General features: G+C 44.5%; 1 protein-coding gene across 1 annotated transcript; it reads left to right on the forward strand.

Moving 5' to 3' along the window:
- Positions 1-14,856: 14,856 nt before the first annotated feature.
- On the forward strand, positions 14,857-25,069 carry LOC124722218. The gene is made up of 2 exons (XM_047247413.1): positions 14,857-16,442; positions 25,051-25,069. The coding sequence occupies exons 1-2, from the start codon at positions 14,857-14,859 to the stop codon at positions 25,067-25,069; spliced, it is 1,605 nt and encodes a 534-aa protein (XP_047103369.1).
- The last annotated feature ends 639 nt before the right edge of the window (positions 25,070-25,708 follow it).

Below are 25,708 nucleotides of genomic sequence, written 5' to 3' on the forward strand. Positions count from 1 at the left end.
GCTACATTGGTTTGAGGAGCAAGATAGTGAACACGCATTGAGGTTTTGTCCACCAATTTCACCTGACTTGAACCCTATGGAACATATCCCGGATACTATCGAGTGCCAGATCCTTGTACACAAACCACTAGTCTGTAATTTACTGGAATTGCATGATGTGTGTAGACATCAAGTGCTGCATACCTCCAAAAACCTACCAAGGACTTTTCAAATCCATACCATGCATAATCACTGCTGTATTGCATCCAAAAGTAGATCAACATGCTATTAAGCAAGTGGTCAGAATGTTTTGGCTCATCGTTGCATTTGGAAGTGCCATCTAAACATCCCGCTTACAAAACCCCTTCCCCCACCCCACCCCCACCCCACCCCGAAAAGATCACTCTATTGCAGAAATTGACTCTAGCTCTAAATGTCAAAGAATGTAAATTTATCTTTATCATAGAACATGAAACAACATTATTTATGAGTTGCAAGTGCTCATGTACCTGCATGTGCAAATTATGTGACACTGATACTCATGACAGTATACTTTTAATGATCTGATGATGTCAGCAAGCTGAAACTGGTCATTGTAGGCTCTATAATAATGTGCAATCAAGATAAACATTTATGAATAATTCATATTACGCCATGATGGCAGGTGGTGCACGTAGCAGGTATTGTGGATCCACGATACCTGCTCCATTCACCAACGCAGGCCATAATGGTGTAACATGGTCTGAAGATGGTCACATTTGGACCAAAACCAGTTACCATCACCAGTAAATAATTTATGAATAAAGTGCCAAACATGATTGTGGCCTCATTTATAAACTTCATGTCTTCAATTGATAAATTTCATGTGTGTGCTAATAATCTGTGCTGGTCAACACTTAGAAGGAGCATACCAAAACCTGTTTAAGATGTGTTAATATCATTCTGCCCTCTTATGTTTCTGTCATGTAGAGACTGGTTTACAAAAAGTCAGTCTTTCCATCCCCCACTTAGGAATGGGACAAAAAGAAACCTGAATACACATACAATAAAAAGTACTCTATGGTATGCATAGTACAGTGATTTTCAAGCTTTATATGTTGAGCAATGCAGTAATGTGGTGCCTACTTCATATGCATATGTGCATTGCCGGGTCTGTATGTATCAGTTTAGGGATTTGCATAAAATATCTACATGTTTTCAAAATGGATTTCCAAAGACTTTGTGTTTATAAAACTAACTAAAATTGTGGAATTGATACTGTTCTTTGTGTCACTAAACTTTTCCTCTCACTGTTCATTTTGTTCACTCCAACTTAAATTCATAAAAAGGATTTATTAAAAAATCCTTCTCCTCTGGATTGTATTATTAATTTCTTACAATAATATATTATTATCTGCAACAGACTGTAATATTTGCACTATAATCCTCATAGACAATTTTAATTTTCAGAATTTGATACTTTAGTATCCGGTGTGATTCAGATACCCAACCTGGCCTGAGTATCGATAGGAAGAACATGTCAGATATACTTGGGCTCCAGAAAGCAGCCATGAATTTCACCCACATGAATGGCAAGCATGTAAGATGCTGCCACCCTCTGACAAGTGTTAACCAGCACACACTGCAGCCTGGCTATTGCTGACCTGTCTGTCACTTAGTCACTGAAACCTATAGTCATGTGCCATGGAATAGTAGACTTTTGACCTTGGCTGATATACATTCATGATTTGGATTGCTCTCTGGATTGTTGTATACACTTAAGAGGACTTTGCTACACTCTGGATGTACTTCGCGATCTCTGCTGTCATTTGTTTCTGGAACAGTCATTTTTGTTGTGACGACCTCCATGTTACCATCAGTGTGTTATCTTAAACTGTGTTGCACTTTCAGAGAGTAGGACAGAAGAGATACCTGATTTTGTTTTGTTACGTTTGGTAATCGTTAGCTATCTGATTCATTGTGAACTTATCTTTTCTTTGAATATTGACAAGTGATTTCCAGTTGTACTAAACAGTTCAGTGGTCAAGGAACCTACTGGGATATTTGATTTGGACATGTGTAAAGCTTCCCCCTCCGCCCCTCCCCCCTACAGCTGATTAGCCATATGATATGTTTGGTGAAAGAGCTCAGTTTGTGCTCCAGTGTTAGGGTTTTTTCTTTGACTTTGTCTTGCAGTGTTCCATAGTACGACCTTGCTGTAATGGATAGTAAATTGTTGTTGTAATAAAGAATACTTTGAGGATGTATTAATAATTTTCTCTTTCAGCATAATATTTACTTGACTTACTAGCAAATTTTCACTACTTATCACTCAGTTTGTTTCTGTGTCTATTCACTGCTGTTTGGGCAGTTGGTGAGTGTGATGCCAACTGCACACACAGCTGTTTTTTTACTCTGGGAGTAGTGCTCTTATTCATTTGAAGTACTTGTAATTGACAGTGCTATACACTTTTTCTCATTGGTCTTTCACAAAAGCATGAAGAGTTTTTCAGTAACATCCAGCATTATTGGTGAGTAGGACAATTGAGGTGCACTGCATCAGCCATTACTGACAAGGGTCCTGTTTCTGCATAATAAATTGCTGGATAAATTGCTTAAATTTTTTATGCAAAAGTCATTTTGTTTGCTTACCAGATGTTGCCTGAACAAGTCTTGTTTTGAAGCTTCCTGGCAGATTAAAACTGTGTGCCGGACCGAGACTCGAACTCGGGACCTTTGCCTTACGCGGGCAAGTGCTCTACTGACTGAGCTACCCAAGCATGACTTACACCCCGTCCTCACAGCTTTAATTCTGCCAGTACCTCATCTCCTACCTTCCAAACTTGACAGAAGCTCTCCTGCGAACCTTGCAGAACTAGCACTCCTGGAAGAAAGGATATTGCGGAGACATGGCTTAGCCACAGCCTGGGGATGTTTCTAGAATGAAATTTTCACTCTACAGTGCAGTGTGCGCTGATATGAAACTTCCTGGCAGATTAAAACTGTGTGCCGGACCGAGACTCGAACTCGGGACCTTTGCCTTTCGCGGGCAAGTGCTCTACCGACTGAGCTACCCAAGCACGACTCACGCCCCATCCTCACAGCTTTAATTCCACCAGTACCTCGTCTCCTAACTTCCAAACTTCACAGAAGCTTTCCTGCGACTGTATGATGAAATTCTGTGAGTATGACTTAATTTACAGTCAGTGGCACAAAATTTGAAATAAATGGCTGTTTTGAGCCTCTTAAGTCCAACAAGAGACATGAACAAGCCCAGTTCTGCATCGTATAAATGCAGAGATAATGAAATATGGAATAAGAGTCATAATTATGTTCAGGAATTTACATGGTCATGTAATTGTGGAATTCTGTAATGTCATAAAGCTGGTAACCATAATCCAAAATAGGGTTGATTGTACTGAAATTTGTCATTTATGTATACTCTGTTTTTTAAATTAAAGCTCTTATAAGTGCTATTCCAAATATTCTTATACGGTATATTATGTCTCTAAATGCTTCTATATCAGCACATCTCCCCATGTTTTTCTCATCTATGTTATTATTGTGCCTAGAGGAAAAAATACCCCTTGTGAGCCGAGAAAAACTACACATAATGAGATTTTTCACTCTGCAGCGGAGTGTGCGCTGATATGAAACTTCCTGGCAGATTAAAACTGTGTGCCCGACCGAGACTCGAACTCGGGACCTTTGCCTTTCGCGGGCAAGTGCTCTACCATCTGAGCTACCGAAGCACGACTCACGCCCGGTACTCACAGCTTTACTTCTGCCAGTACCTCGTCTCCTACCTTCCAAACTTTACAGAAGCTCTCCTGCGAAACTTGCAGAACTAGCACTCCTGAAAGAAAGGATATTGCAGAGACATGGCTTAGCCACAGCGTGGGGGATGTTTCCAGAATGAGATTTTTCACTCTGCAGCGGAGTGTGCGCTGATATGAAACTTCCTGGCAGATTAAAACTGTGTGCCCGACCGAGACTCGAACTCGGGACCTTTGCCTTTCGCGGGCAAGTGCTCTACCATCTGAGCTACCGAAGCACGACTCACGCCCGGTACTCACAGCTTTACTTCTGCCAGTACCTCGTCTCCTACCTTCCAAACTTTACAGAAGCTCTCCTGCGAAACTTGCAGAACTAGCACTCCTGAAAGAAAGGATATTGCGGAGACATGGCTTAGCCACAGCCTGGGGGATGTTTCCAGAATGAGATTTTTCACTCTGCAGCGGAGTGTGCGCTGATATGAAACTTCCTGGCAGATTAAAACTGTGTGCCCGACCGAGACTCGAACTCGGGACCTTTGCCTTTCGCGGGCAAGTGCTCTACCATCTGAGCTACCGAAGCACGACTCACGCCCGGTACTCACAGCTTTACTTCTGCCAGTACCTCGTCTCCTACCTTCCAAACTTTACAGAAGCTCTCCTGCGAAACTTGCAGAACTAGCACTCCTGAAAGAAAGGATATTGCGGAGACATGGCTTAGCCACAGCCTGGGGGATGTTTCCAGAATGAGATTTTTCACTCTGCAGCGGAGTGTGCGCTGATATGAAACTTCCTGGCAGATTAAAACTGTGTGCCCGACCGAGACTCGAACTCGGGACCTTTGCCTTTCGCGGGCAAGTGCTCTACCATCTGAGCTACCGAAGCACGACTCACGCCCGGTACTCACAGCTTTACTTCTGCCAGTACCTCGTCTCCTACCTTCCAAACTTTACAGAAGCTCTCCTGTGAAACTTGCAGAACTAGCACTCCTGAAAGAAAGGATATTGCGGAGACATGGCTTAGCCACAGCCTGGGGGATGTTTCCAGAATGAGATTTTTCACTCTGCAGCGGAGTGTGCGCTGATATGAAACTTCCTGGCAGATTAAAACTGTGTGCCCGACCGAGACTCGAACTCGGGACCTTTGCCTTTCGCGGGCAAGTGCTCTACCATCTGAGCTACCGAAGCACGACTCACGCCCGGTACTCACAGCTTTACTTCTGCCAGTACCTCGTCTCCTACCTTCCAAACTTTACAGAAGCTCTCCTGCGAAACTTGCAGAACTAGCACTCCTGAAAGAAAGGATATTGCGGAGACATGGCTTAGCCACAGCCTGGGGGATGTTTCCAGAATGAGATTTTTCACTCTGCAGCGGAGTGTGCGCTGATATGAAACTTCCTGGCAGATTAAAACTGTGTGCCCGACCGAGACTCGAACTCGGGACCTTTGCCTTTCGCGGGCAAGTGCTCTACCATCTGAGCTACCGAAGCACGACTCACGCCCGGTACTCACAGCTTTACTTCTGCCAGTACCTCGTCTCCTACCTTCCAAACTTTACAGAAGCTCTCCTGCGAAACTTGCAGAACTAGCACTCCTGAAAGAAAGGATATTGCGGAGACATGGCTTAGCCACAGCCTGGGGGATGTTTCCAGAATGAGATTTTTCACTCTGCAGCGGAGTGTGCGCTGATATGAAACTTCCTGGCAGATTAAAACTGTGTGCCCGACTGAGACTCGAACTCGGGACCTTTGCCTTTCGCGGGCAAGTGCTCTACCATCTGAGCTACCGAAGCACGACTCACGCCCGGTACTCACAGCTTTACTTCTGCCAGTACCCCGTCTCCTACCTTCCAAACTTTACAGAAGCTCTCCTGCGAAACTTGCAGAACTAGCACTCCTGAAAGAAAGGATATTGCGGAGACATGGCTTAGCCACAGCCTGGGGGATGTTTCCAGAATGAGATTTTTCACTCTGCAGCGGAGTGTGCGCTGATATGAAACTTCCTGGCAGATTAAAACTGTGTGCCCGACCGAGACTCGAACTCGGGACCTTTGCCTTTCGCGGGCAAGTGCTCTACCATCTGAGCTACCGAAGCACGACTCACGCCCGGTACTCACAGCTTTACTTCTGCCAGTACCTCGTCTCCTACCTTCCAAACTTTACAGAAGCTCTCCTGCGAAACTTGCAGAACTAGCACTCCTGAAAGAAAGGATATTGCGGAGACATGGCTTAGCCACAGCCTGGGGGATGTTTCCAGAATGAGATTTTTCACTCTGCAGCGGAGTGTGCGCTGATATGAAACTTCCTGGCAGATTAAAACTGTGTGCCCGACCGAGACTCGAACTCGGGACCTTTGCCTTTCGCGGGCAATTGTTGGATTCTACTTAAATTTAATGTGCACTGTTTGGTTGTAATTACCTAAATACTTCTGTAAACAGTTTACCTTACTTAATTTGTTGTGTCAAACTGATTAAATTTCAATAATAAGTTGTACAAGTGACTTAGGAGTCTGTATGATGAAATATGTTGAGTGATACTGTTTTCAATTATTCAGAAATTTATATGAATATCACTGCTTGTGAACAAGATATTAAATTAATCAAGAAGAGTCAGTTGAAAATAATGTTTAGTGTTAAGTGCAAGAGGTGGTCATACCACCATACTGTAAGTTAATTTGCTTTTTGTTTCAGTAAATATTTGAATGTTCATAGCATATCTTTTCTGAACATGTTAGGATGAAGGTTCAGAGGAATAGTTATGAGATTCACATTTTAGTAGGGGCAGGAGTTTTATTTGCTTTTTGAGTCTTACCAGATAGACAGTCCTGCAATGCAAAATCCGGCATTTGAGTTTCCCAGAGCCTCGTCAGATAGAGTTGCTTACTTTGAGTCTTGCTCCTGATGTGTTGGGATTTCCTAATCTTCATAAAGAGGACTGTAGGGGAGTTACACAGGACATACTTAAGTTGTGCCTACTACATTCATTTGGGGTTACAGAATTTCCCTTGACTCTCTATTTGCTTTAGGTAGTCTCCCAGGCCAGGTACCATGCTACAAGAAGTCATGGCACCAGGCAGCTCTTTCAGAGAAGTACTATTGGGGGGATGACCAATATGAGTGTTTGCATTCTCCTCCAGATGTTGTGTTTGATGGAAAAGGTGGACTAGGCAGGATTAATTAAAGCTAAAAAATGTCCTTTGTCAATCTTGTTTCCACTACATGTAATAAGTGCATTCAAAATATTAAAAAGATACAAGGGGAAACCAATCAAAAGTGATCATAGAAGTTTACATCAATGGTACACACCTGACCTCAAAAAATTAAGAACACGTCACTAATCTTTATAACAGATCAAAGAACAGTGAAGAAGATGTACTTCAGTACTTTCAACTATAGAAGAGGTACAGATCAGAAATTATAAAACAGAGACAGATGGAAAATGATAATTGTATGCAGCAATCACAAAACAAATGCAAGGCTGCTTGGAACATTATCAAATCATCTTGGTAATACTAACAGAACTGCATATGATATGACCAGTATCACACCCGCTGAAGTGAATAACTTCTTTATTAATTCTGGTAACAAAGAACACCCAGCTCTTAATAAACATCTCGGGGGGGGGGGGGGGGGGGAGATATTCGTATTGCACAACAAACCTGCAATATCTACATACCTAGATTCACTGCCTGCGGACAATACTGTGCCCATTACAACTCCATCCAACACCCCCAGCATCATATGTTCATTTCTTTGTTTAACCTTTGCAGAGAAACAACAGCCTTTCTTCCATATACTGGTGTCCTGTTAGGATCGACTGTATTAAGGAAAATGATACAGTGAACTCATATTCTGCTTTAGATTGTTTGAGGGCAATGTAAAAACTGATTTGGGCTTCTGCAAGTCAGAATTTTACTACATCTCTTGCCAATGCAGTCTGTCATACACATGGTAAACTGTCTGAATTGTGGAAAAACATTGCACTGGACATGAGCAGCACGTCATTCTACAAATCGGTACTGTCTACTGGCGTTGCTAAATTCTTGTCGACAACCGCATCACCTGTGAACGGTCTTAAAAAGCTTCAAACACTTCTTAATAGATCATTTACACGCATCTTAAATAATAACGGTCCTATCACACGTCCTTGGGGTACTACCAAAAATGCTTGTACATCTGTCGATTTTTTCCGTTAAGAGTGACGTGTCGAGATCTATCTGCAAGGAAGTCTTGAAACCAGTCGCAAATGTCGCAGCACTATGTATCTCGTGGAGGAACAGAGCGAACTGAGTTTCACAAAATCTTTGTTTGCACAATTCTCTTGATTCCTATATAGAAGATTTTTGTTCTGCAAAAACTTCATAATTCTTGGGCATAAAACATGTTCCATAATTCAACCAAAGACTGACGTCAGCAATATAGGCCTTAGTATGATGGCCCGTATTACAATCTCCCACTGTGAAAATTTTGAAAGACCAAATTAAGTATTTCAGCCTTCTGTCTGTTATATTACGTTTCGTCGCCAGTATTGTCACTAAGTGACTGAATAGATGGTTTTGAACCGCTTACTGTTTTTACATAAGACCAAAACCGTTGGGTCTTGCCCACTCATCTCGTATCGGGTGCCTAAGGGATGCTGCATTCTCGGAATGCTATACCACAATTCAAGCAAATAACATTAGTAGTTTTTTTTCTAAACAGCAGATTTGACAATACTTAACTTGAATGTTCTACATGTTGTCACAAGCGATGGGCGACAGGCAATATAATTCAGAGTCCCTGGCTATATGCAATGTTCCTGCAAGTTTGACACACAGTTTGTGGATCACTGATAACTGTTCTCATAGCACTCTCTGCGAGGCGAAGCTAATACTCCACTAATGTCAGCCTGAGGCTGGCAGGAGCAGCGCTTATATTTACTTCTTGCAGAGGTCGGCCCTGGCACGGCCGGTCTTTGTGGGTGGGCAATTGGCTGACGTCGCCTCACCGCCTTCTATGGTCTTGCATTCTTCCTCTTCATTCCAGCGCTTGTGGTTACGCCAGAACATTCTTTCCCCCCAAAGCGATGGCCCATCGTTGTGTAGGGAGTGCGACCACGGTGGGGGAGGCAGGAGTGTGGACACATCGTTGGGCCAGAAGCTGTGGCTCAGGGGTCAAGCTTCCGGCCATACCCCGCCATCTGTCCTGTGCTCTGGCGGAAATGTCCCCCGGAAAACGACCAGAAGGGTACGCGTCTACCTTCTGCTGCCATGAAGCAGATGAAGATGGCAGCGACTGCTGCGGTGTGGGTGGGTCCGGCTCCATTGGTAGGACGAGAGAACGCAGAGGAGGAGAATACCCCATCTCAATGTGGTCGTCCCTCGGTGTCGTGATGACACCCTCTGGCACCTGCTGTGGCCGCGCTGTCCTCTGGACCTGTGAATCTGGAGGAAGATGGACTGAAAGACCATCATGTATACGACAGAGGCGAAGTTGATTTTGATGGAAGCACTGCAAGCCATCGGGACCTGAAAGAAGATACATGCAAGCGCCAAGTCGACGGACGATATCGCCTCGCGCCCACCATCTGCTGCCGCTAAAAACCCTGTAAAAGACAATATCAAGCGGCGTGAAGCAATACTTGCGACCTTCCTTCAGTGACAGATGTTGAGGAGGGTGGAACAGTATCCGATGGTGGCGGCCGTGAAGCAATTCCACTGGCGATGGTCCATCTCGTGGATACGAACGATATGAGGCAAGAAACAGTTGCAATGCTTGATCCCTAGCGTGAGCGGAGCGAAGTTTGGTCATCTGCTACTTGAAGGTTCTAACAAAACGTTCCGCATCACCGTTTCACTGTGGATGGAATGGTGCATTAGTGAGATGCTGTATGCCATTGCGTTCACAGGATGTTTCAAATTCATTGCACCTGAACTGAGGGCCGTTGCCTGTCACTATTACTTCAGGTAAACGTTCTAGGCAAGGAAAAAAAAAAAAAATCGATGACAACACCTGAACTGTGCTACGTGACGTTGTCGAGTTCGTTGAGACAGAAAAAGGAAACTTGCTATATGAGTCAACCACAGTCAACCAGCGAGTGTTCCAAAAAGGTCCCACAAAGTCTGTGTGCACATGTTACCATGGCGATTGCCACTTAGGTGAAGCAGAGAATTTTTGTGGCAGAGCGGACTGATTTTCCGCACATGCGTGACACTGTGACGTAATCTGTTCTATTTGGACGTCCATACCCTGCCAAGTACAGTGTCGACGCACCAACTGTTTCGTACAAACAATCCCCCAGTGTCCTTGGTGGAGTAACTGCAACACTTCTTTTTGCAAATCTTTAGGGATCAACACACATGACTGTCCACTATCATTTTGAACAAGATTCACACCTTTCTGTTCAGCGAGTCTGTGCTGACGTACAAAGTATCGTCGCACTACAGAGCTTTTTATGCTATTCAACGAGTGAGGCCAAGATGTGCGATTATAATTGAGCAAAATGTTCAAATCTGAATCAGCGTCCGTGGCCTGTGCAATTTTCTTATAGTTCAGCGGAAACGACCGAAGCAATTCAGAATCCTCGGCATCGATGTGACATCAAGATGCAGCAGAAGCGTCAAAGACAGGGCCAATCAAAAGATGTGAAAGTGCGCCCGCATTAGTATGTTGAGCTGTCGGACGATACAAAATATCACACTGCTATTGAGACAAGAAGAAAGCCCGTCTTTGCACTTTTTGGACAGTTTGTACAGGAACCGGTTTCGTTGGATGAAACAAGGACTGCAAAGCCTTGTGATCCGTTACTAACTAGAATTTTCTGCCGTACAAATAGTGGTGGAATTTGATGACACCATACACAATAGCCAAAGCCTATTTTTCAATTTGTGAATAGTTACCTCGAACTTTGGACAACACTTTTGATGGGAAAGCAATAAGCATGTTTTTATCACCAATTCTGTGCGAAAGCACTGCACCGATTCCTTAAGAGGAAGCGTCAGCTTGCAATACAACGGGTTTGTCAGGATCAAAGTGAACTAAGCATCGATCATTGAACAATGTATCTTTAAGTTTTTGAAAAGCTACTTGGCACTCATCTGTCCAAACAAAGGGGACATTCTTGTCGCGCAAGGGAGGAGCTATGATTTGTGCAGCATTCGGTATGAACCGAATATAATTGTTCATTTTCCCTAAGACTGACTGCAATTCTGTGACATTGCAAGGAACTGGCAAGTCTTGTATGGCTAACAATGCAACTGAAAAGGATGTATACTTTGACTGTTTATGACATGAGCAAGATACTGCAACTTAGGTTTACAAAAATTGCACTTGTCCAGTCTACACTTCAGTCAGGCACCAGATAACACACGAAACAAAGCACATAAATCTGCAATATGTTCTTCAGGTGTCCGACCTGCTACTACAATATCGTCCAAGTTTGAACAGTTTGGCACTTGTGCAGTCAGCTGTTCCAAATATCATTGGGAGAATGGCAGGTGTGCAAGCACTGCCAAAAGGCAAATGCAAATATTTAAACAAGTCCAAATGAGTATTTACTAGACACACTTTTTGAGATTCTTCATCGAGTGGTATCTGAAGATATGCGTCACGCAAATCAGTTTTTGAAAAGTAGCGTCCAGCGCCTAATTTGTCCATGAGATCTTCTGGGTGTGGCAATGGATAAGTATCAATAACAGTTTGTGGGTTGACTGTAGACTTGAAGTCAACACAGAGGTGAATGCGACCTGAAGGTTTGGGGAGCAAACCCAGTGGACTTGCCCATTGACTAGCTTGTATGAGCGCAATAACCCCACAATCTTGCTATTCTTTTCAGTTCAGCAGCGACTTTGTCCCGTAATGCGATGGGAACAGTTCTGGCCCGGAAAAATTTCGGCTGATCATTGTGTTTCATAGCAATATGGGCAACAAAATTGTTAGCTCTGCCTAAACCTTCAGAAAAGAGTTCTGGGAATCCTTTTAGCAAGCTAGCTACACTGTCTTTTGCACTGCATGTGGATACTGACAAAACATTGTCCTGAATGTTAAAGCCAAACAAATTAAATGAATCAAGACCAAATATGTTCTCACACTTGCGTGATTTTAGCTCTGTAAAAGTCACTGTTTGCGTATGCGAGCGATACATAGCAGGCAAATTACATGTTCTGAGAACGGGAAGGTTTTGTCCATTACAAGCCGTCAGTTGCGTGCTGGTTTTAGACAGGCCTGGGGAGCCTAACAGTTCATATGTGTGACGATTTAGCAATGTGACAGAGGCACCCATGTCCAATTTAAATTTGCCACAAATGAGTAAATGAACAAAAAGTTCGTTTGACTAGCGTATCACGGTCGCAGGTTCGAATCCTGCCTCGGGCATGGATGTGTGTGATGTCCTTAGGTTAGTTAGGTCTAAGTAGTTCTAAGTTCTAGGGGGCTGATGACCTCAGAAGTTAAGTCCCATAGTGCTCAGAGCCATTTGAACCATTTTTTGACTGGCGTATCACTAACGAAATGCATGCTTGCTAGCTGTCTGTTTAGCAAACGCCTTATGCGGCGTGGAACGTTGTTTAGTTGGCACGGCTAACGCACGCTGTCGGTGCGTAATGGGGCGATCACAAGCAAGGAACTCAACCTGACAAGTAGCTGGCCGCTCAAATGTATGAGCTGACAAGGTACCAGAATCGTACTGATCTAGTACTTGCACTACCTGCTGAAATGATGGACCTGACTGTTTCAAAATCCGTTCTCTGATTCTGACGTCAGGCACATTGTACATGATCGCATCACGCAACGTAACGTCTGAATATATATCACCGCAAGCACATTTGAATTTGCATTTCCTTTTCATACCCTGCAAATCAGTTACCCACTCGTGATAAATTTGTTCTGACCATTTTTTGCACACACACTTAACGAATGCCATCCTGACACACCAACACTTCCCTGACTTTTGGAAGGCGGCCAAGGTCCTGATGTTCAGGAAGCCAGGGAAAGACCACTCCCTCCCACAAAATTACCGACCCATCAGTCTGCTGTGTTCGCTCAGCAAGATTGTTGAGAAGGTAATACTGAAACGTATCACTAGGCATTGCATCGCCAACGACACCCTAAGACCGGAGCAATTCGGCTTTAGGAATCACCACTCGACAACACAACTCCTCCGCGTAGTCGAACATATAACACACGGCTACGACATGAGCAAAGCCACAGGGGCCGTGTTCCTAGACATCGAAAAGGCTTTCGATCGTCTCTGGCACAACGGACTCATACGCAAACTAAGCGAAGCTGGATTCCCAGACGGACTCGTACGTATCATACACTCACATCTCACGAACAGATGTTTCAACACTAACGTGCAGGATAAACAATCAACACAACACGGTATCCAAGCTGGAATACCCCAAGGGAGCATCCTAGGGCCCATCTTGTTTAACCTGTACATTAATGACTTCCCAGCGACACAAAACACGACGTTAGCCGTCTACGCGGATGACACAGCCATCCTCGCGCAAGACTGGAAAGCGTCGAACATCAATTCACGAATACAGACAGCACTCAGAACAGCTGAGCCTTGGTTGGAGCGATGGCGTATTAAAGTAAACGTCGACAAGTGCGAAGCAGTTCTGTTCACACGCAGACCGGAACTACTGCACAAACACCAACACTGTAGACCAATAACACTACATACACGCCCAATACGTTTCTGAGAGAAAGTCAGGTACCTTGGTGTCTGGCTGGACCGGAAACTTACATGGGGGGACCATATCGAATACGTTGCCAACCGAGCGCACGCGAGGCTCAAACAGCTCTACCCAATGCTCAACAGGGAAAGCACACTGAATAGGAGGGTGTCGTGTCCTTATACATGACACTGATTAGACCTCTGATGACGTACGCAGCTCCCGTCTGGGGATATGCAGCTCCCACACGACTGCGCCGCCTGCAGATCATACAGAACAAGGTGCTACGAATCATTAGCAATGCTCCACGCTACACACGCACCGTGGATCTTCACCATGAATACCGCCTTGATACCCTCAAGGAAGTATTCAAAAAACACGCCACACGACTATACAGGAACTCGAGACACTCGAACAATCCTTTCATCCTCACTCTGGGAAACTACGATCACAACCACAGGTGGAAACACAAGCGGCCAAAGACACTGCTAGCTAGGGCATAGCCACATATGGTTAACTAACATACGCAAACAGCGACAAACGTCGGCAAGCCCCTGCATATCAGCAACACTGACTGGCAACTACCAGCTGCTATTAGTGCCGACCAACAGGCCACAGCAGGGACACCGACGAGCTCGCCCACAGACGCACAAACAATCTGCCAACATTCCCTCACACTGTGCCTCCGGTATATGACCTATCGGACACAAGATCGATAACAAACCTAACTGTTGCAGGATGCTGACGCTGAACGAGGACTCTGTACCAGCACCCAGCGCCATCCGCCGAGCAGCACAAACGCACAACGTCAAGGTATCGACATGCATGATACCCACTACTAACAAAGCCTATCGTTACAAACCTATCGCAGGCAGCAAGACAACTGCTACTGCTCTTGCCGCCCGACCTAACTTTCGCAGAGAATTTTTTCCCTTGGCCCTTGCCTTGGCACTTTTTTTCCTCTGCCCTTCAAACCACTACCCTTCGTCAGATTTCGACCAATCTATCTCCCGACGAGCGCGTATTAATGGTTAATCCTAACCAGACGTACGCAAACATCGCAGTACCCACATCCTGCGACACCTCACTTTAGTGAATACTAACCCTTGGCCATCATGCCGGTGTGGGCGTGGAAGGGCTCCACCTCTATTTTTAAAAAAAAAAAAAAAAAAAAAAAAAAAAAAAAAAAAAAAAAAAAAAAAAAAAATTTGCAATTAAAGAATTGATACCTAGCTGCTACCACATTCAGTTGTTGGTCATAATAGCTAGTCAGTGAAGTGATAACAATGTCATACGCAAGTATCTGCGACTGGGCAGGCCTATTTAGGATAACCTCTGCCCACCCTGAATGGGGAAGGCCCTAGAAAATGTGGGCTAAACATCGGAAGTCACACTTGAACCGGGCTGGGAATCCGCACCCAGTAGGTCACTCCTTATACTGCGGACGTAAACAAAAGAAGAATGAAATGATTATGACAATAGGGACATGGAATGTCAGGACCCTCCTGGACGTGAACAATTACAGACCAGAGAGAAGAACCGCTCTTATCTCCCAAGAACTAGCCCGTCTAGATATAGACATAGCTGCCTTGAGTGAGACAAGACTCTCAGGTGAGGGAGACATTAGTGAGGTACGTTCAGGGTACATCATCTTCTGGAAGGGAAAGGATGCAGGAGAACCACGCATCCATGGTGCAGGATTTGCCGTAAAAACGAAAATAGTGAAAGATCTTCGACTTTCACCTGTCTCAATTAATGAAAGACTGATGACTCTTAGAGTACCCATTAGTTCAGACAGATTCATCACCTTCGTCTCTGCATATGCTCCTACTTTAGACAGTGATGAAGACACAAAGAATCAGTTCTACCACCAACTGAACAGTACTCTCTCTAAAATACCCATTCAAGATAAATTAATTTTACTTGGTGATTTCAATGCCAGAGTGGGAAGGGACAACCGTTTTTGGAGAGATGTCATGGGTAAACAAGGGGTGGGAAACTGCAATGCAAATGGGTTGCTACTTCTTGGTCTATGTGCTGAGCACGAGCTTTTCATCTCCAATACCCAATTCCGTTTGCGTAACCGCTATAAGACCACATGGATGCACCCACGCTCCAAACATTGGCATCTTATAGACTACGTTATTACGCGACAGCGTGACAAGAAAGACATTCTCATCACAAAAGCAGCACTAAACATCGATGAGTGCTGGACGGACCATAGACTTTTAGTCAGCCGTTTGAGAGTACCAAAGTATCGCAAGCCACGATCCCACTTTTCAAACCCACCACGTAGAAAATTCAACATAAGCAACCTGAACAACAAAAATGTTCGCTCACACTTCCAAGACATACTATCCGAACAACTTAACAAAGCTCCAGCAACCACAGATGACGTCGAACAAGAATGGACCACATTAAAGAACATCATCAAAGAAACTACTGAGAATGTTGTTGGTTGTAGTGCACGGAAAAGAAGTGACTGGTTTGATGACAACCACGGAGAAATCCAAGCCATCATCAATGCAAAGCGGGATGCTTACCTATCCCTTGCTCAAGATCCATCCTGCGCAGAAAAGAAAGCACACTTTCTAGAACTCAAGCAGAAATGTCAAAGTGAAATACGAGTAATCAAGAACAAATGGTGGCAACAGAAAGCCACAGAACTCCAAAATCTTTCTGATGCAAGGAACCTGCGTGGCTTTTACGCTGGTATTAAAGAGCTGTATGGACCTATCCGCTCATCATCAGGAGCACTTAAAGCTGCTGACAACTCCACCATTCTTACTGAAAGTCAGGACATCTTAAATCGTTGGAAAGAGCACTTCAGCTCACTGTTAAACAGCCCTTCTACTGCCGCTGGAGATTTTCTCAAAAATGTCCCACAGCACCCTCCAAAACCCTGGCTGGCTGATCCTCCAACTTTTCAAGAATTTTGCAAGGCACTCAAGAGTGTGAAACCTGGGAAGGCTCCTGGACCTGACAGCATCCCGATGGAGCTTATTGAGGGTGGCGGCTTGCCTCTAAAAACTAGACTCTTCTCACTTATTATATTAATGTGGGAAACCTGCAAGGTACCAGCTGACTTGAAGAACTCCACAATTGTCACCATCTTCAAAAAGGGCGACAGAAGCGTCTGTGGTAACTACTGGGGAATATCTCTACTCTCTGTCACTGGAAAATTTTTTGCAAGAATCCTTTTAAATCGCCTCCAGACACTTTCAGAGACTATACTACCTGAGTCTCAATACGGGTTTCGACCTTCAAGAGGGACAATTGACATGATCTTCTGTGCACGACAACTACAGGAGAAGTGCAGAGAACAGCAAAAGCCTTTACTACTTGTTTTCTACGATCTAGAAAAGGCCTTTGATACAGTTCCCAGAGAAGCCATGTGGATGGTCTTAAAACGCTTCGGCTGCCCTGAACATTTTGTTGACCTGATTGAAGCTCTCCACGTTGATATGACTGGACAGGTCATCTGCCAGAATGAAATGACTGGTGAATTCCCAATAACAAGTGGGCTTAAACAAGGATGCGTTCTTGCACCCACATTATTTGCATTGTATCTGGCAGCTATGCTTTACGAGACAACCGTAAACAATGCAGGAATAGAACTAAAGTACAGGTTTCATGGAGGATTATTCAACCAGTCCAGACTCCATTCAAAAAGGTTCACCAGTACCACTCGTGTGACAGAGCTGCAGTATGCTGATGACAATGCCTCTCCAGCTCATTCACCTGCAGAGTTGCAGCTGTCAGTTGATTCCTTCAGCAGGGCGTACGAACGATTTGGTCTCTCCATCAATATTTCAAAAACAAAGGTGATGGCGCAGCCAACTCCTGGCTCCTCCGTTCCTGACTTCAGCATATCCATCTATGATACACTCCTGGAACAAGTGGACCATTTCCTCTACCTGGGAAGCATACTGTCATCCAACTGCTCATCTGGAAAAGAAGTGGAGAATAGAGTACGTGCTGCACATGTAGCATTTGGTCGTCTTACAAAGCGTGTCTTCCTGAATAAAGACCTAACACTGTACACCAAACTGATGGTGTACAAAGCTGTAGTCATTTCCACCCTGCTATATGGTTGCGAAACCTGGACGTTGTATCGCTGCGATCTGAAGAAACTAGAACGCTTCAACCAACAGAAGCTAAGATATATCATGAACCTGAAATGGGATGACTTCATATCCAACACGGCTGTTCTAGAGAAAGCAAAAATGCATAGCATGGAAGCTCTTATCATTGGGCATCAACTCAGATGGGTCGGACATGTCCAGCGGATGAAAAATGACAGACTTCCACGCCAAATGCTGTACAGCGAAGTGAGCACAGGTAAAAGGCCACGAGGTGCCCCTCTCAAACGTTATAAGGATCAGTACAAGAAAAATCTGAAAAACTTGAACATCGATCCGAGTAACTGGTCCACAACAGCAGAAGACCGAAGTCGCTGGCGCTCAGTTACCTCAAATGCTCTTCAAAACTTTGAGCTGGAACGTCGAAGAATGGAGAATGACAAACGCCAGAGACGTAAACTCCTCCACGCTCAGCCACGTCCTCCACCTTCCATCAGCTGTAATGTCTGTGGCCGCCTGTTCCACGCTAGGATTGGATTGCTAAGCCATCAACGACACTTCCACGCCTGAACCGTGACAAAGGAAATCTCAGGAGAGAAATGAAAACTCGGATACGAGTATCAGCCGACGACGACGACGCAAGTTAACGTAGAGTGGCGTTAGGAAAGAGATTTTGAATTAATCTGAACACTACACTTCCTACCGTGGATAATAGATATGGAAGTTTTACAGTACCTGGGATGTTTTGGGCTAGCATATGGGCGTCGAACTGGCGCAGCTACTCGGGCCATTCCTCGTCTTGGTCACTAAACTGTCGAAAAGGTGATATAGCAGCGTCCTGGCGGAGGTTCCAGTCCTACTTCGGGCATGGGTGTGTGTGTCTTTGTCCTTACGATAATTTAGGTTAAGTAGTGTGTATGCTTAGGGACTGATGACCTTAGCAGTCCCATAAGATTTCACACGCATTTGAACATTTGATATAGCAGCTGTAGTAGGTGGTGCATCGGGCGCGCAGAGTTGGTGAGTAGTTGGTGCACCGTGTTGAGTAGTGCTCAGAGCTGCTGCGTCTGAAACTGAAACATCTGCGTTAGCTATGTGGCATCTAATGCTTGCAGCTATGGCGCGTGAGTAGCAAAAACGACAAGAAACTGTGAAAGAAATTAAGCGCCACTGCAAAGTAAAGACAAGAGGTAATTAAGGCGTCAGCACATACACTGTTGGCCATTAAAATAGCTACACCACGAAGATGACGTGCTACAGACGCGAAGTTAGACCGACAGGAAGAAGATGCTGTGATATGCAAATGATTAGCTTTTCAGAGCATTCACACAAGGTTGGCGCCGGTGGCGACACCTACAACGTGCTGACATGAGGAAAGTTTCCGACCGATTTCTCATACACAAACAGCAGTTGACCGACGTTGCCTGGTGAAACGTAGTTGTGATGCCTCGTGTAAGGAGGAGAAATGCGTACCATCACGTTTCCGACATTGATAAAGGTCGGATTGTAGCCTATCGCGATTGCGGTTTATCGTATCGCGACATTGCTGCTTGCGTTGGTCGAGATCCAGTGACTGTTAGCAGAATATGGAATCGGTGGGTTCAGGAGGGTAATACGGAACGCCTTGCTGGATCCCAACGGCCTCGCATCACTAGCAGTCGAGATGACAGGCATCTTATCCGCATGGCTGTAACGGATCGTGCAGCCACGTCTCGATCCCTGAGTCAACAGGTGGGGACGTTTCCAAGACAACAACCATCTGCACGAACAGTTCGACGACGTTTGCAACAGCATGGACTACCAGCTCGGAGACCATGGCTGCGGTTACCCTGGACGCTGCATCACGGACAGGAGTGCCTGCGATGGTGTACTCAACGACGAACCTGGGTGCACGAATAGCAAAACGTCATTTTTTCGGATGAATCCAGGTTCTGTTGACAGCATCATGATTGTCGCATCCGTGTTTGGCGACATCACGGTGAACGCACATTGTAAGCGTGTATTCGTCACCCGGCGTGATGGTATGGGGTGCCATTGGTTACACGTCTCGGTCACCTCTTGTTCGCATTGACGGCACTCTGAACAGTGGACGTTACATTTCAGATGTGTTACGACCCGTGGCTCTACCCTTCATTCGATACTTGCAAAACCCTACATTTCTGCAGGATAATGCACGACCGCATGTTGCAGGTCCTGTACGGGCCTTTCTGGATACAGAAAATGTTCGACTGCTGCCCTGGCCAGCACATTCTCCAAATCTCTCACCAATTGAAAACGTCTGCTCAATGGTTGCCAAGCAACTGGCTCGTCACAATCCGCCACTCACTTCTCTTGATGAACTGTGGTATCGTGTTGAAGCTGCATGGGCAGCTGTACCTGTACATGCCATCCAAGCTCTGTTTGACTCAATGCCCAGGCGTATCAAGGCCGTTATTACGGCCAGAGGTGGCTGTTCTGGGTACTGATTTCTCAGGATCTATGCACCCAAATTGCGTGAAAATGTAATCACATGTCAGTTCTAGTATAATATATTTGGCCAATGAATACCCGTTTATCATCTGCATTTCTTCTTGGTGTAGCAATTTTAATGGCCGGTAGTGTAAAAAAAAAAAAAAAAAAAAAGTGCCGTGGGCGTTGGGCACTGGGTTTGGAGGATACTCGTCGCCAGTTGTTGGGTTTGCCCTTTCGTCTCATGTAGGGTGCCTAAGGGATGCTGCATTCTTGAAAAGTTATACAACATTTCAAGCAAATAACATTAGTAGCTTTATTTCTATAAAGCAGATTTGACACTACTTAACTTGAATGTACTACATGTTGTCGCAAACGATGGGCGACAGGTAATATAGTTCAGAGTCCTTGACTATATGCAGTGTTCCTGCAAGTTTGACACACTGTTTGTGGAGCACTGATAACTGTTCTCATAGCACTCTCGGCTAAGCCGAGCTAATACTCCACTAATGTCCGGCCGAGCCTGGCACGAGCGGCACTTAAATTCCAGGTCGCTCATAGTGCAGCACGGTCCTTATCAGCAGGCTATTGGCTGACATCGCCTCACCGCCTTCTCTGGTCTTGCGTTCCTCCTCTTCGTTCTCGCACTTGTGGTTATGGCAGAACAAAAACCTCTTAGGGCCGGCCAGAGTGGCCGTGCGGTTCTAGGCGCTACAGTCTGGAACCGAGCGACCGCTACGGTCGCAGGTTCGAATCCTGCCTTGGGCATGGATGTGTGTGATGCCCTTAGGTTCATTAGGTTTAATTAGTTCCAAGTTCTAGGCGACTGATGACCTCAGAAGTTAAGTCGCATAGTGCTCAGAGCCATTCGAACCATTTTTGAAAACCTCTTAGGGTTTTTAGTCAGATTGGTTGACAATATTTTACAATAAGAGTCGTCGAATGCTTCTCTCATTGCCCTCATTATGCTCATTTTCACTTCGTTCAGCTTTTGTTTGTCAGCTAGGTTTTGAATTCTCTTGAATCTGTTTGTTTACGTAGCAGTTTTGTAACATGCATATTAAAGCATTGTGGGTCTTTCGCATCCATTAAGACCTTGCTTGAAACGTGCTTGTCTAAGGCATATTGAACGATGTTTCTGAATTTTTTCTGTTTATGGTTATTTATAAAACGTAAGATTGTGAGGGGGTATCAAGCGAAATTTGTGACTGGTTTGAGGGTTTCTTGGTTGTTGTTGTTGTTGTGGTCTTCAGTCCTGAGACTGGTTTGATGCAGCTCTCCATGCTACCCTATCCTCTGCAAGCTTCTTCATCTCCCAGTACTTACTGCAAACTGCATCCTTCTGAATTTGCTTACAAAGGAACCTCCCCATCGCACCCACCTCAGATTTAGTTATAAGTTGGCACATTGGATAGGCCTTGAAAAACTGAACACAGATCAATTGAGAAAACAGGAAGAAGTTGTGTGGAACTGTGAAAAAATAAGGAAAACATTCAAACTAAGTAGTTTAAGGGATGATAGGCAACATCAAGGACCCTGGGCTTGCAGGAGCGCCGTGGTCTCGTGGTAACGTGAGCAGCTGCGGGACGAAAGATCCTTGGTTCAAATCATCCATCGAGTGAAAACTTTAATTTTTTATTTCCAGTTTATGTGACACACTCTTACGTTTTCATTACTTTTTTGGGAGTGATTATCACATCCACAAGAAAACCTAAATCGGGCAAGGTAGAAGAATCTTTTTTACCCATTCGCCAAGTGTACAAGTTAGGTGGGTCGACAACATATTCCTGTCATGTGACGCACATGCCGTCACCAGTGTCCTATAGAATATATCAGATGTGTTTTCCTGTGGAGGAATCGGTTGACCTATGACCTTTCGATCAAATGTTTTCGGTTCCGATTGGAGAAGCACGTCCTTTCGTCTACTAATCGCACGGTTTTGCGATGCGGTCGCAAAACACAGACACTAAACTTATTACAGTGAACAGAGACGTCAATGAACGAACGGACAGATATAACTATGCAAAAATAATGAAAGTAAAATGTTTGCTTGTGCGAAGACTTGAACCAAGGACTTCTCCTTTCGCAGCTGCTCCGCTACCACGAGACCACGACATACCTGAACGCACGTACTCCTTGATGTTGCCTATGTAACCCATGGACTACTCAGTTTGTATATTTTGCTTATTTTTTCACAGTTTCACACAACTTCTGCCTCTTTTCTCAATTGATCTGTGTTCGGTTTATCAAGGCCTATCCACTGTGCCAAGTTATAACTAAATCTGAGGGGGGTGCGATGGGGAGGTTCCCTTGTTAGTGTATTGGTTTCTTGGTAGGGAGCATGTTATGTTGGATGGAGAGTCAACGACGGATGTAACAATAACTTCGAATGCGCCCCAGGGGATTGCATTGGGGCCATTGCTTTTCATGTTGTGTATTAACGATCTTACAGACAATATATGGTAGGTCTTTCCCATCCCTTAAGACCGTGCTTGGAATGTGCTTGTTTAAAGCATAATGTACCATAAATGATGACTAATTGACAACCTCAGCTGCCGACAGGTGTTATTGTTATACGTCGATGTGGACAGCTGAAAATGTGTGCCCCGACCGGGACTCGAACCCGGGATCTCCTGCTTACATGGCAGACGCTCTATCCATCTGGGCCACCGAGGACACAGACGAATAGTGCGACTGCAGGGACTTATCCGTTGCACGCTTCCCGTGAGACTCACATTCACAACTGTCCACAATTCTACATATGTATTGTACCTTATAGACATTTGCCCACCCAATCATTACTCGCGCTCGCTTTGGCGATTCCCGTAAGAGTTTGGGCAACCTGTGCGCATTCGCACAGACGAAGGTCAATGGCTGGGTAGCCTTTAACTATATATTTGAAGACAGTAACTTGTTCTCGAAAGAACAGTTACTGCTGATGACCGTGCAGCTTTTCCCTGGAATGAATGATGACTAATTGACAACCTTAGCTGCCGACAGGTGTTATTGTTATACGTCGATGTGGACAGCTGAAAATGTGTGCCCCGACTGGGACTCGAACCCGGGATCTCCTGCTTACATGGCAGACGCTCTATCCATCTGGGCCACCGAGGACACAGATGAATAGCGCGACTGCAGGGACTTATCCCTTGCACGCTTCCCGTGAGACTCACATTCACAACTGTCCACAATTCTACATATGTATTGTAACTTATAGACATTTGCCCACCGTGAGTCTCACGGGAAGCGTGCAAGGGATAAGTCGCTGCAGTCGCGCTATTCATCTGTGTCCTCGGTGGCCCAGATGGATAGAGCGTCTGCCATGTAAGCAGGAGATCCCGGGTTCGAGTCCCGGTCGGGGCACACATTTTCAGCTGTCCCCATCGACGTATAACAATAACACCTGTCGGCAGCTGAGGTTGTCAATTAGTCATCATTTATTCCAGGGAAAAGCTGCACGGTCATCAGCAGTAACTGTTCTTTCGAGAACAAGTTACTGTCTTCAAATATATATTGTACCATGCTTCTCATTTTTTCTATTTATGCTTATTTATCAAATGTAAGATTGTAAGGAGTATCAAGCGAAATTTGTGACTGGCTTGATGATTTATTTGTAGGGAGGGCACAGTGCGTCATGTTGGGTGGAGAATCAACAACAGATGTAGCAGTAACTTCGAGCGTCGTCCAGGAAATTGCATTGGGGCCCTTTCCATTCATGTCGTGTAATAACGATCTTGCAGACAATATTACTACTAACCTCACTCTTTTCACAGATGATGCAGTTATCTATAATGAAGTACCGTCTGAAAAAAAAACTGCACAAATAGTCAGTCAGATTATAATGATATTCCAAAGTGATGCAAATACTAACAACTTGCTTTAAGTATTCAAAAATGTAAAATTGTGCTCTTCACAAAATGAAAAGACATAGTATTCTATGTTGCGGTATCAACAAGTTATGGTTGGATCAGTCAACTCATACAAATACCTTGACGTAATAATTTTAAGCAATATAAAACGAAATCATCAAATATAGCTCACCCGCAGATAAAGCAAGTGGCAGACTTCGCTTTAATTGTAGAATACCAGGGAAATGCAATCAGTCTACAAAGGATATACCTTACAAATCACTCATGCGACCCAGTCCAGAATATTGCTCAAAAGAATGGGACCTGTAACAAACGGGACTAACAGTGGATACTGAATTTATACAGAAAAGGGCAGCATCAATGGTCACAGGTTTATTTGACTCTTGGGAGAGTGTCACAGAAACTCTGAAGTAACTGACCTGGCAGACACTTGAAAACAGATGCAAACTATTCCGCGAAAGCCTACTTACAAAGTTTCAAGAACAGGCTATAAAATATTTCTCTGGGAATATATCACAAGACCCTACCTATTGCTCTCATAGGGATCGTGATGAAAAGACTAGATTAATTGCGTCACGCACGGACGCATTCAGTCAGTCATTCTTCCATGCTGCATACATAAATGGAACAGATAGAAGCCCTTATAACTGTTACCTGAATCTTCTCAGGAAGGAATTACAACAATTCCTTTCTTGTTATTCTCTCGGTAAAGGATTTTGTGGATGGCTTGTGGTCCGCCGGTGAAAGCGATAGTACAATATTCCATATTTACGAACTTCCAGCATGCTGGAATAATTGCAGGTCAGCAACTTCCATTAATCAGTACAACTGAAACCAGCCAAAGTCGTAAATTTCACTTTTTTTATTTATTTACTTGATGACTAGTTTCGAGATGAGATCCATTTTCAAAGTGGGGTCAACGGAGGCGTCCGATACTACCCGTCGGCTTTGGGCCGTGACGTAAGGGTGTTGTGTTGTGTGACGTCATGACGGTGCGGAGTTTAGTTTATGAGTGTGCTATATTTGTAGATGTCGTCTTCTTGCGGTTGGTGGTGTCCTCTGGTGGTGTATTTTGTTCATTTGGGTGTAGCAGCTTGCAGTGTACATTTATCGGTCGTGACTGTTATAGAAGAACGGAAATTAGTTTCAGTGAGTTAAGAATTAAGTTTCCGTTGCGTTTATGTTATTGCGGTGTCGTTTGATGTTACTGGTTTGCTGTTTGTCACGCGGTAAGTCGTTTAATTCAATTTGTGGCTTCTTTTGTTAGATATGGATATGGCTTCTAAGTTTAATAGTGCGCGTTTGCGGGCTGAAATGGGGCACGACATGTTGTCCGACATTAAGTTTCTGTAACTTTTTGAGCTTGTGGCGGAGATAGTGAAATGCAGCGTATGCAAGCAGAATATGCGAGTTGGGGGTAGTGTGTGGCGCCGGAACTTTTTTATGGTAAGTAGTCGTTTTTTGGGTCTATTGTTCGCGTGCTATGATGTTCGATGGGGTTTTTATGTGTTGTTGGGTCGGTGTTATTTACTGCATGTGTTGGTGGTTGATGTTTTGGTATCGGCACTTGTGTTTGATTTATGTATCTTAAAGGGAAGTACTGGATTCCAATTTTTTTGGTATCGTCAGTTGGATTTGAGCTGCATACGTCATGGGAAGTGACCGACTGCAATTTGTTGTCGTAGCTATGTGTGTTTTGGTATTGTGAGCTGTTGTTGACCTATATAGATCAAGGAAAGTGTTCGATTCCAATGTGTGGTCGTAGCCTTGTGTGTTTTGGTATCGTGAGTTGCTGTTGACGTGTTTTGGTATCGTCAGTTGCTGTTGACCTATATAGGTTGCTTTAGGTGTTGGTTTTTGTTTTGTGGTATCGACAATTGCGGTTGAGCTATGTAGGTGAAGGGAAGTGACCGATTCCTGTCGAT

This window comes from Schistocerca piceifrons, chromosome X, assembly GCF_021461385.2.
Source record: "Schistocerca piceifrons isolate TAMUIC-IGC-003096 chromosome X, iqSchPice1.1, whole genome shotgun sequence".
NCBI classification, from domain to species: domain Eukaryota; kingdom Metazoa; phylum Arthropoda; class Insecta; order Orthoptera; family Acrididae; genus Schistocerca; species Schistocerca piceifrons.